At 40.5% G+C, this 13,646-nt stretch overlaps 1 protein-coding gene across 1 annotated transcript in view; it reads left to right on the top strand.

Moving 5' to 3' along the window:
- LOC311014760 (epidermal growth factor receptor substrate 15-like 1) overlaps window positions 1-12,102 on the top strand; it is a 139,824-nt gene extending 127,722 nt beyond the window's left edge. The window contains exons 26-27 of the mRNA XM_084011552.1: window positions 8,939-8,955; window positions 9,964-12,102. Coding sequence (XP_083867678.1) covers window positions 8,939-8,955; window positions 9,964-10,110 — 164 coding nt within the window. The 3' untranslated portion in view covers window positions 10,111-12,102. The remainder of the gene's footprint in view (window positions 1-8,938; window positions 8,956-9,963) is intronic.
- The last annotated feature ends 1,544 nt before the right edge of the window (window positions 12,103-13,646 follow it).

Raw genomic sequence — 13,646 nt, 5'->3', positions numbered from 1 at the left:
GAATCAAGGACCTGTAGATCTTGCCACCAGGTGCCTTGTTGATCTGTCAGCAGCCAATACCTGTGTGATGGGCTTTTCTTGTTCCAACACCGGATCATTTTTTGCCTTGACCCCCATCTCGTGGGAGATTCTGTGATGAGCTTGCATTGAGCCATGCCCACTGTCTATTCCAACTGTGAGAAAAAGAACTCACTATCTTTTTGCAAACCCCCACTGCTCTGTCAATCCTGGCATCCTTCATACTTCTCTCTGCAGAGGGAGAGAGGGATTATCCCAGCACACAAATAAAAAAATATCTAATTTATACATTTCATATTTATTTTTTAAACAGTTTCATTATCTGTAATATGTAATATTACCATTTTAAACATTTTTTAAGTGCTAGGCATAATACAATTCATGGACCTCCCTAGTGAGAATAAACAGTGTTATGATGTCTTAATATTACGTTTATAGTTGCCTTTTTGTTAGCTAGGCCATGGTATTCAATCTCACATAATCTGTAATATTCCCATGAATTTCCTCTATGATATATGTCTACGGTACAGCTGTGATATTGTATAACATCATTGTAAAAGTAAGTAGCAATTACATGTGTAATATGTAAAAATATGTTACATGCATATGTAAGATTCAGGTAGTTTAGTGCTTACTTACGTTTAAACATCTAATATTTAATTGTGGAATGAATAAAATAATCTTACCGATGGTAATGTGAAGACGATGCCCAAAGCAGGATAGTCTCGTCCAGTCATTCAGTCTGAGAGCTTTGACAACGTTTGCCCCGCTATCCATTGTCACGCACACCTGTTTCTCTTCGTTGAGATGCCATGACTGGAGAAAGTCCCTCAACCCAGTCGCTATATTTCCCCTGTGTGGTCCTTTGGGAAAGTAGCTTGTCTCAAGGTTGGAGTTGCACAGCTCCCAGTTGCTGTTAATGTAGTGCACGGTCAGGCTGAGATAAGGCTCTGTGGTCCTACTTGACCATATATCCGTGGTCGATGCATAGTAATCTGCAGATGACTGTGAGGCTTCTACCTTTTCACGGTATGTCTGGGAGTGCTGTCTTGGAAAAATATTTCCTTTTTAGGAGGGTGTATCGCTGGTCTAGATTCTTAACAAGCTGCTTGAAGCCTTCCTTCTCAACCGTTTGGATTGCAATCATATCTTTTGCCAAACAAATGGTGACAGCTTGGGTAATATCTTTCCAGCGTTTGCTTTTTCTGTCATAAAGAGTACAACTGACAAGAGACTCGGCGATGCCATGCTGAACCAGCCGACTTTGTTTCGGTTTTCTAGCATCAGCTGTTGAGCTCTCCTCGCAGGCTTTTTGACACTCTTCGTACTGAACCGGGTGCCGCTGCTTGAGGTGGTGAAATAAGTTTGATGTATTTCCCTCTTTCGATATCACAGTGTCCTTGCACTGCTTGCATATTACCGTGGTTTGTTCTTTGTCTGCACGTTTGTATCCAAACCAATTCCACACCACTGAAGTAGCTCCTTTTTTGGAATTAATTCATCTGCAGTATTGTTTTCAGCCATGTTTGCTTTCACTCATGCTTGTTGTTGAATGTTGAGCTGCGTGAGTTGTGCTGCATGACGCATGTGAGCGTACGTCCGCAGCATAACGGTGTGACGTTATTACTAGTACTGTAACGATTCATGCGATGCATCGATGAATCGATTGTCAGTCCTACTGATTCAACTAAACCGATCTGCTAAAATAAATAAATAGAATTGGCTTCACCAATAATCAATATAAATGCGTTAGATCTTATGAATTCTTATGAACACGATTCTTAATTATGATTAATGTTTTAAGATTTTTAAGAAACTTTCTCCCCTTCCAGCATTTAGCCAATAAAAAATGTTCAAAATAACTGAGCAATGTTTAATTGCATTTTTTGCATTCAGCATAAAATGTTATGCAGGACTACTTTTTTATAGAATAAATATGTTTAATAAGTAATTCTGTGTTTTTTCACCTTTCAGTAGAATACAGATAGTCTCACTGGCATTACTGCATGTTTATTTCATGGATATAGAATTTTGGTTAAAAGTTACTGAGTCAAATCGTGATTTACAGAATTGAATCGAATCGTTAAAAAAAAAATTGTCCTTGAATCGAAATCACCAACTTCCCAATCGTTAATCAAATCGAATCGCTGTGAAGCCAAAGATTCACACCCCTAGTTATTACGTCAACCAATCAGAATATCATGATATGATTTTTTTTATTATCTAAAAAAAATATATCGGTATTACTGTGAACGATATATGGCCCACCCCTACCGTAGGTGGTCCATTTCTTAATGATGGTCTTAACAGTGCTCCAAGATATCTTCAAAGCCAGGTAATCTTTCCACAACTTTTTAACAGACTTGTTTTGGGAGATCTTTGTAGCCCACCAGTTGAAACCGGTTAACCGATCGCATTAAAATGTGCCCCCTCTTGATTTGGATCCACGCTTGCTGCTTCTCTCTCCCGTTCTGTCTCGGACTCACTCACACACACACACACACACACACACGGTAGTGCTAATAATAATAAAGCAAGATGATTATCATTACCTTATCCATTACCATTGAAAATCCTGAAATGTAGTAATGTCCGAATCCAAGCCCATCCAAGATAAAACAGGTACCTTCGGAATGCGTAAAAGACAGGTCTAACTCACTGTGTGCCTTCCAACAACGGACAGAACAACTCTCTTTTTTGTATAATTATTATTCTTTATTTCGTTAACTTTGTTGTGAGATCCAAACCAACCCTGTGTGACCTTGCGCAAAATGTTTTTATTTGGGCTTATCCATAAACATGCGATTTATGAAAAATTGAGTGTGAGGGATAATTTGTTCACTTCACACAATAAAAGATCTTGTAATGAGATGGCAAACTGTAGTTTTGTAGTCTACTCCTAGTTGCGTATAGTGTGTAGTCTACTACTATGTATAATAATTAAGATCGCATTCTCCGCACCTCACATGTGGGAATAATTAAGACTTGAGGAGAAATTATACAGTGGGAGACGCTGTGTCCGTCCAACTTCCAATAAGTCACCTCATCCGATCATATTTTTGTGTCAATTGAGACAACAAACACAGTCCACAGTCCACACTGACCTGATTTTAATTTCTTTTAACCGACTACCGACAAGTTTAATCGGTTAACGTTGATACGGTCAACCACCTGTCAAACGGTCACCGGTTAACATCCCTAGTAAAGAGGGTGTATACCTTTCAAACCAACATATTGCAATTGTATATTTTTAAGTAATGTTTGAAAAGTTGTTTAATTCCTTTTTTCAGTTTGAAAGTATTGTGCATAGATTCGTAGGAAAACACATTGATTTACTGCATTTTAATTACAGGCTATAGGTCAACTAAATCTGAAAAATGTTCAAGGGGATATATTCATTTTGTATTCACTGTACATTTGTCAGGGTTTCTCCGGACTAATATCAGCAGTGTGTTGTGGTCCCCGTCTGGAGGAGCAGTGAGCAGGAGTCTCTGATATTTCACAAATGGAAACAAGTACAAAACCTGCTGTAAACTATCAGCAAATAATGACAGGAACTCACACCAATCCCTCAGGTGATGACAGAATACTGTGCATTTCACATTAATATCACACAGGTGGACGGTTTTTGGTACATAATCAAAGTTTTCTCAGCAGGGAATAATGCTGTTGATCTGTTTTATTTATCCATCTAATATACAGACACAACAGTATCACTACTCAACTCTCAGCTCTTGAGTGTGTTTGCCTGCATGCCCTTACTGTGTGTGTGCGTGTGTGTGCGCTACTATGTTTGCCTTTTATTGTTGATTGATCAGTGCATTAACTCCGCTCTCTGTTCTTCTTATGCATGTCTTATGCATGTCTGATACCTCTGTTACCTTAGTTTTCTCTCCCAGCATCCTTCCACATCTTTTTCTGCAGCTTGTTTTTCATGGGACCTCAGGTGCAAACTGACCACTTTACTGGTTATCAATTACCATTATTATTGAATAAAGTAATTAAAAGCACATCATTTAGAACATATTTCAGTAAAAAAAAAGACATCCTTAAACCATGGAACATTTAAACATGCTGCATTACCAGTATTTGCAGTGTTTATTCATATTATTAAACAATCCATTTATCAAAACATACATCTTTTCAACTGCTTCGCCAAAGCTGCCAAATATCAATCTACTCCGACAAAACCATCTCTTTCCAGCCTTTCCTACCAACATACAGTACCAGTCAAAAGTTTGGACACACCTTCTCTTTCAATGTTTTTTCTTTATTTTTATTTTTGTCTACATTGTATATTAAAACTGAAGACATCAAAACTGTGAAGGAACACATGCAATTATGCAGTAAACGGAAGTGTTAAACAATTAGTAGGCTTTTAGGCAGAAATCTCTTGCAGCCCAGGCCCTTGGATTCCAACTGCATTTGGTGTTGGTAATAGTATAGTAGTAGTAGTAGCATTAGCAGTAGTGGTGGCATTAACAGACAAGATAGTATCAACAGTAGTAGTCCATGGCAGCAGGCACAGCCATGCAGAGATGGATCCATCCCAACCATGTCGCCGTAGACCAAAAAGCAGTAGTAGTTGAGCAGTCACACAGCAGGCAGGTGGAGTTACAATGTGGTGTTTCCAGCGTCGGGCCAGTTAGCAATCTGCATCAGTCAGGAACTCAGCGGACTCTGCTGGACCAGAAAGCACAGCCAGACTCCCAGGAGGAATCCCAGGAGTAGTCAAGTTAGTAACAGTACAGATGCTGATTTTAGTCAATTACTTTAATCAATAGTCAGTCGCCTTTAAAAATACAAGCGGTAAGAGTCAAACAAGTCCACAGCATCGGTGCAGTCCGGATTAGGTTCCACCACGGTCCAGGGAGACATGCTAGGCCAGAAAGCACAGGGACTCCGGGGAACATACACAGAGAGAGAGCGAGATAGAGAGAGAGAGGGAGAGAGAGAGAGAGAGGCTGAGTGTGTCACTATAAATAAATAATCATTAAAAATGTTGTGCAGAGATAGGGTTGCTACACAGTTCTTTACAGCGAATAGCCCTATTCCAATCGCTGTTCTAATCCATATAATGGCAAGAACCACTCAAATGAGAAACAACAGTCCATCATTACTTTAAGCCATAAAGGTCAGTCAATCAGGAACATTTCCAGATCTTTAAGTTAATCCTGAATAGGGTTGTACGGTATACCGGTACTAATTTGGTACCGGGGTACTGAGGCATTTAAAACGGTACTATATTGCATTTGGACGGGACCGGTACTTGCAGCGCTGCTGGCAGCGCCACCGGCAGTAGCACCGGCAGTGCCCGCAACAGCGCAGCGAACTCACCACATGACGTCACCGCGTTGTAACTACAGCTGAGAGGACGAGGAGCAAGCCGGAGCTTGGGGAGATAAAAAGAAAAAGCAAGCAAGCCGGAGGAAACAGCTAGCAAGTGAGCGAGCAGCGTGGACTGGAGCAACAAACGAAGCAGGAGGAAAGCTTGGAGAGAGCAGAGACGTTGGAGAGGGAGGGAGAGAGGGAGGGAGGGGGGGGGGAGCACGGAGAGGAGAATGGCTGCTGCAAAAGTCACCACGCCGCAACTCGTGGACAAACCAGGGGCGCGGAGTGCGATATGGCAGTACTTTAACTTAAAAACAAATGAGCAAGGCGAGGCAATTAATGCTGATGTGCCACTGTGTAAACGGTGTTTTAAAATATGCATGGGTAACGGCGGAAACACCTCCGACTGAGCCAAACACCTAAAGGACAAGCACCCAGACCTACACCCTGAGCTCAGGGAACGACAGGTAATTTACTCAGGGGAAAAAAAGCCACATTCAATGCTAAAAGCAAGCGCCAAATTGTGTGCATTAGAAAAGCTTGTCTTGTCGTGGTATTTTATTTTATTTACTGATTGATATGTTTTTGTTCTAAGATTTTCTATTAAAATAAAGTCAGTAATGACATTTTTTGCGTTCTCTTTTTATTTGAAAAAAGTATCGAAATACATGTTGGTACCAGTACCAAAATGTCGGTATCGTGACAACACTAACCTGAAGTACAGTGGTCGCAACTGTCACAAGCTATGATGAAAGTGGCTCTCATGAGGAGTTACCTCGGCTACAGAGGATAAGATACCAGCCTCAGACACCGCTAATTAACAGCGCCTCAGGTTAGAGCCCACAAAATGCTTCACAGAGTTCAAGTAGACACATTAACATCAACTGTTCAGAGGAGACTCCGTGAATCAGGCATTCATGGTCGAATTGCTGCAAAGAAGCCACTACTGAGGAAGACCAAGAAGAAGAAGAGACATGCTTGGGCAAAGAAAGACGTGGAATGTACATTAGACTCCAACTTTGAGATTTTTGGTTTCACCCACCATATCTTTGAGAGATGGAGAAAAGTTGAGCGTTGGTTTCTACATGTGTGGTTCCCACTGTGAAGCATGGAGGAGGAGGTGTGATGGTGACACAAGCCCCTTTTATGCTGCCTTTTTGTTGCGGGAGTATCATGCCTTTATTTTCTGCCCCGCATTATTGTAACGCTCACCGAGATGAAAAGGCGTAACAGTATGGAAAAGACGTGACGTTTACCAGGAAGATGCGCCATCTGTGGATTTAACCAGCTGAAAGTGTAGATCAGAAGAAGATAAAAAGCCAGTAGTTCCTCGTACAAGGCCGCCATTGTATCATCGACATGTTTATGATGCACAGCAACTTCACTTGCGGTTGAAGAGTTGTATAAATATGCGAGACAAGCAAAAGTTCACCCAGTTGTTTGTATGCGCTAGAGCTCATCAGATTACATACACTCATTGAACACGTCACACAGCCGGCGAGACTGCCGCAGGCCTTGTAATGTCTCTCTCATTCTACAATGCTGTGATGCTTTGTAAACGCAGACAACGTTGTGGTGTTACGCCGCAAAGCAAAGTTCTTTATGAACAATTGCAATTGCGGCATATTTTTGACTCTCCTTTCTGCGATTACTGTGGAATAGTCTGTGTAAAAAGGCCTACTGACGATTTATAAAAAATTCAAGGCATACTTTACCAGCATTCTGCAGCGACATGCCACCCCCTCTGGTTTGCGCTTAGTGGGACCATTGTTTGTTTTTCAACAGGACAATGACCCCAAACACACCTACAGGCTATGTAAGGGCTTTTTGACGGAGAGTGAAGGAGAGTGATGGTGGGCTGTGTCATGTATGACCTGGCCTCCACAATCACTCGACCTAAACCCAATTGAGATGTTTGGGATGAGTTGGACCACGGAGTTAAGATAAAGCAGCCAACACATTCTGAGCACCTCTGGGAACTCCTTCAAGACTGTATGAAAACCATTCCAGGTTTCTACCTCATGAATCAGATTGAGAGAATACCAACAGTGTCCGAAGCTGTCATTGAAGCAAAAGTGGCCTATTTGAAGAATCTAAGATATAAAACATATTCTAGTTTGTTAAACACTTAAATAATTCCATATGTGTTTCATAGTTTTGTAGTGTTCAATATGAATATACAATGTAAAGAAAATGTAAATGTAAGAAAATAAAAGAAATAAAGAAAAACCATTGAGTGAGAAGGTGTGTCCAAACTTTTGACTGGTACTGTATGTTGAATTATTATTTTCAAATCATGGCCTTTAACAGTCTGAACACTAGGGATGCAACGGTTCTCAATATAATATTGAACCGTACCGTACGGCATGCACGGTTCAATATGTACTTGTGAATTGAGGTATTTTTCAGCTTTGTAATAAAATTTCACGTTTCCATCCTTGTATTTCTCTCTGAATTGGCTATGTCGGAGCTTTACAGGAGCACTTGAACGCAGAATGTGTACACGCTCCCTGTAGAGTAAATCTCCAAAGTCCCGGAAGCAGGACAGCTGAGCAGGTAACACCGTCAGTTAAAACAGTTTCTCTCGTTGATGCTTCCAACAAGCCGATCTAAATAAACTAAACTAAACTAAACTAAAAACACAAGAACACAACAAAGTGCAGTGGGACGTTTATTGATAAAGATTTGCAGCCCTTTTCCGTAGTTGCGGGCTTCTGTCATCCAATCAAAATGCTCGATCCGAGCTACACTTTTCAGCACTAACGTAATTTCTGACTTCTATAAAACAACAGAATGGCATCAACGTGGAACTGGCAAAAGCACAAAGCGCAATACTGACCCGGATAGTTGGAGCTAAGAGAGAGTTATCTCACTGTGACGATCCGCTATATGTCGAGATGAAGAGCAGTACTCCAAACCCGTCTGCTGCATGAAAGTCATGAAGGCTACTGAAGTACAGATATTTTTGAATTTATGTTTACAGGTATACTTGTTTGAAACAGTGACTTTAGAATTTAACATTTTGTTCAGTGTATTGAAATAATATGGGTCTGTCTAACACTTGTTTATACATTAATTTTTACTGTGACAACATGAGAGCTCATTTTATTGAAACTATTGTACGAATATCCTTCCAATTAATTGGAATTGAGCTAGCACTACTTAACAACGATCCTATTACAGATATACATTTTTAAATAGCTTGAGCTTTTAGATGAGCACATTCAAGTGTCCTAATAACATAAAGAAGCCAAAAGAGGCCCATGGTTGACAATAAGACTCGTCCTTGAAGAGGCAGATATCCTCATCTGTGTGGTAACTCCTGAGGTATCATCTGTCTTTTCTCAAGCCCCCAGTGTTGTTTGTCCATCTGTCTCCATACATGACACGTATCTGCTTCATCTCCACTAGTTAGTTCGCATTGTAAGTCAATTCAATTAACAGGAACATGGCTGCAGTTTAGGCTGGCAATAAAAACCAAGTCAACATTAAGGCAGTGGAGTGAACAGAAAGTGTGTGTGTGTGTGTGATGTCCTGTAAACCAGCTATTTTTATAATATGTCTGTTCTGTAATCCACCTCTCTGACAGGACCTGACAAAGTCAAGGTAAGAGCTCAAACACACAGCGACATTCACATGAATCATTCTTTAATATTTTAACCTTTTAAATATTTTGAGCATGTTGCTGGGTAAAAGCTTCCAACTTGTGTTTGTTATTCAACCTGTGAAATGTTGAACTTTTCTTCACTGTAATGTCTTGATGCTTTTGGCCAACATACACTCCCCAGCCCTTTAGGTAACCTATGCTAATAATAATAATAATAATGTTCAATATCACTGCAAACTCTAAGGAGAGCTCAGTTCATACGAGTGGGACATCACTTTGTAAAAGTAGAACTGATGGCAGAGCTGCTGCATTCAATTTCATAGGTCTACTTCCTAAAATGCCACTGAGTCTGTAGAATTATGAGTGATGAGTCAGTCTTGCTCTTCATTTGCAAAGTAAGTTGTAAAATCTAACACCTGGTGTTCTTTTCTCATTACTGTAAGTCACATTTTGTTGTCAAAGATGCACAAGATTATATTGAACATTTTGATCAATGTTAGTGCAGATTGTAGCTAGCAGATAATCACGGCCTACGCGAGTCGTACCGATGTAATTCCAGTGATCCACTTGACTCCGTTGTAAAGTTGAACAAGCATATTTATTCTTCACAATGTCCAAAAGTTTACATCCACGGTAGGAATCAATAAAACACGGCAAAAAACACGATCCGACATGGTAAGAAAACCGTGTGTCTCCACCGCTAGCTCTCTGACTTCTCACTTTGTTTCACAACAAGCAGCAAAATAAACAAGGAGCGCCCTCTACAGGATATACGGCACAATTATCTAAATAGAATAAATCAATCTATTATTACAGGCAAAACAATGCAACGAAACAGTTATTAACTCAATGTCAATATGCCATTTGCAGTAACTCATTACTTACTGTTCTTATTAGTGATTAGCGACGTCTTCATGAACATTCACAGTGAGAACGGAGTACACTCGTGTATGTAACAGGCATCTCTCTCCCTCTCTGTCCCTCTCTCTCGCCCTCTGTCTCTGTAGTTTGGGAATGAGGCTCAGCAGTTGGAATGGGCGAAGCGAGAGAGTGAGCGAGCCGAGCGTGAGCGGCTGAAGAGGCTCAGACAGCAGGAACAGGAAGACCTGGAGCTGGCCATCGCCCTCAGTAAGGCTGAGATGTCCAACGCATGACCTGGAACCTACACACACACACACAGACACACACACACACACAGTCACACTCTCTCTCACACACAGTCACACACATACATTCACACACACACACACACACACACACACACACACACACAGTCACTCACACACACACACGCACACTCATACACTCACACTCTCCCACACACACACACACACACACACTCACACTCTCTCACACACACACTCTCACAAACACACACTCACTCACACACACAGACACACACACACACACACACAGTCACACACACTCTCACACACACACACAGTCACACACACTCACACTCTCTCACACACACACACTCTCACACACACACTCACTCACTCACACTCTCTCACACACTCACTCACACACACACACACACACGCACACACACAAATACACACACACAAACACAGACACACACACACACGACTCATGGAATAGAACAGAAAGGACTCCAGAAAGTCTGGTCCCCGACCCTGCATTTAAAAAAAAACTACTGGCTGAGAAGTCGCTACTACAAAACTCTCCTGCTAACATGAAGAGAAGGAGAAGGAAGAGGAGGAGAAAGAAGGGCCTGAAGAAAACAAACAGATGCACTGTGTATATGCACTACAGCGGATGGACAGTAATGTGATGATAGTTGTTTGTTCTCTTCACTCCCAATGTCAGGGACTGGTTCATACTGGCACGTTTACAAAAATCCAGATAGCAAAGGGATTTCTTAAAGGGATTTTCTTCTTGGTATATGGGGCAACATGGATACATCATGGCGCTACTGGTGGTATGAACTGCTTCTGCTGTGTTGCTGGTAAGAAGATGCTACAGAAAGCAGTGTTGTGAAAACAAAGTGAGTGTTGGTTTAGAGAGAAGATGGCGCTTCTCAGGATTGAGATTTTTCAATTTGCAACTTTCTTTTATCAATTTTTTTTTCTCAGGAAATTTTTGTCAAGTGAAGGGTCCATATTAGTAGGACTGGTTGAGTTGAAGCATATCTCAGAATATCACTTTTCCTTTGAATTATTTAGCACACCAGGGTCCAGTACTCCCAGTTAGAGACCTGAAGTCCAGATGAGGCTGGATGATCAACCAGGTTAACTGCATGCCACTTTGTTTGTGGTCATCTATTTAATCACACATTTTTTAAGGAATATGCATCGCATCTATGAAGCATGTAGTAAAACGGATATGATAAGGGCCTCACGGTCTACCTGCATTATCTACATTATCTCACCTCTACATCATGAGATAATTAGCTGTGAAGGGGGCCAGGTTAAAATGGCTGCTTCTGCCATGTCTTTTAAGCTCCAAACCAATGTGTTCTAGATAGTCGAACCTGAGATAACCCCGATGACGTCAATACGACTTCATCAGACTTCATAGAGACACTGAAGACATTATGCAACTTCTTCCACCAGGCTGATGGATACTATGATGTGTAAAGAGCTCTTTATGTGTAAAATAGGTGGAGAGTTCCTTTAAGGCTTTTATTTGTTATTAGCTGATTAACTCTGGACTCTGAACTGGCCCCCAGATGGGAGTGGCCACAAGTGAGACACAGTGTTCTGCACTGCGTGTTTGGTTAACAGCTAACTGGATTACGTGTGTGCAGCACGTTGTACAGTGCCGTGAAAAAGTATTTGCCCCCTTCCTGATTTCTTCCTTTTTTGCACATTTGTCATACTTAAATGTTTTAGATCGTCAAACTAATTTTAATATAAGACAACTGTATTTTGTGTTCAGCATGACTGAACACAAAGTACAGTTTTATATAATGATGCCATTAATTGAAGGTAATTAATTATTCAGCCATGTGAAAAAGTACTTGCCCCCCTAAACCTAATTGCTGGTTGCACCACCCTCGGCAGCCACAACTGCAATCAACCGTTTGCAATAACTGTATGGGGTCAGTTTAGTCTCATTAATAATGAATGCACAGAGAAGGATTCACAAATGCATTTTGTGATTTATATATAAATTACTCTCTTCTCACAAATACAAACGTTTTAAATAAATGTAATATAAATCCATAAATATATGAATTAAAAAAATATTTGCAATTTTCATCAAAAATGTATTTGTATGTTGTTACATTTATATACAAACTGTTAAACTTGAATTTAAAAGACGCTTTTCATTTGTGAACTTGTTTGCATTTGTTTGTGGATTTTTGAGACTCGCCTGACGTGGCTGGATTCACAAATGCGTTTTTTTCAACAAGGAACTCTCTGTAGCCAATCAGATGCCTCCCTCGTTTTCAGCCAATCACATGACTGCATTCCCACGAGGGGTACCTCACCATGGCCAGAGCACAGCTTTTGCTCTGCGCATTTTGCGCATTTCCGTTAACTAACTAGTTATCCATAATGCTTTTAGACAAAGGATCATAAGCTAACTTAGCTAGCATGATATGATCCTACTAACATCAGAAAACATAACCGTATCGGTCATTTGCTTGCTAAAGCTTACCTGTTGTTAATGGCTGCAAAAATAAGTTACCATAGCAAGTTCCTTGTTGAAAAAAAATGCATTTGTGAATCCAGCCACATCAGGAGAGTCTCAAAAATCCACAAACAAATACTGACCAGTTCACGAACAAATGCAAACAAGTTCACAAATGAAAAGCGTCTTTTAAATTCAAGTTTAACAGTTTGTATATAAATGTAACAACATACAAATACATTTTTGATGAAAATTGCAAATATCTCTTTAATTCATATATTTATGGATTTATATGACATTTATTTAAAATGAAATGTATTTGTGAGAAGAGAGTAATTTATATATAAATAACAAAATACATTTGTGAATCCTTCTCTGTGCATTCATTATTAATGAGACTGAACTGACCCCATATAACTGAGTCTTTTACATCACTGTGGAGGAATGTTGGTCCTCTTTGTAGAATAAAATAGTTTTCATTCAGCCACATTACTGCCCCTTTATGGTGATGCCACAGCATCTCAGTGGGATTTAAGTCGGGACTTTTTTTTTTATGAGACAGTCAGAGACGGACTTGCTTGTGTGCTTTCGATCATTATCCTGCTGCAGAACCCAACTGCACTTGAGCTTCAGGTCACAAACTGATGGCCGGACATTGTCCTTCAGAGTTCTCTGGTAGAGAGCAGAATTCATGGTTCCATAAATAATTCCAGTTGTCCAGGTCCTGAAGCAGCAATGCAGCCCCAGACCATCAATCTAAAACCACCATGTAGACTGTTGGAATGATGCTCTTATTGTGGAATACTATGTTAGATTTCCACCAGATGTAACAGGACCCATGCCTTTTAAAAGTTCTACCTGTGACTCATCAGTCCATAGAATCTGATCTCAAAGGTCTTGGGGGTGATCAAGTAAGTTTTTGGTAAATGTGAGACGAGCCTTTGGGTGCAGTCGAATAGTCAAAAAATAAGGTCCTAACTCCTATTCCTAACTCCTATTCCTTGACCTCTGGGGAAAACGTCACGGGGTTAAGGAAAGGCGATAGGAGAACTCAAAAGGACTTAGGAAAAGTCGACCGCGGTGCTCAGGG

The sequence above is a fragment of the Eutrigla gurnardus genome, assembly GCF_963514095.1.
Source record: "Eutrigla gurnardus genome assembly, chromosome: 6".
Taxonomy (NCBI): Eukaryota; Metazoa; Chordata; class Actinopteri; order Perciformes; family Triglidae; genus Eutrigla; species Eutrigla gurnardus.
The sequence above is the reverse complement of the archived record's forward strand: the minus strand, read 5'-3'. Positions and strand labels throughout refer to the sequence as shown.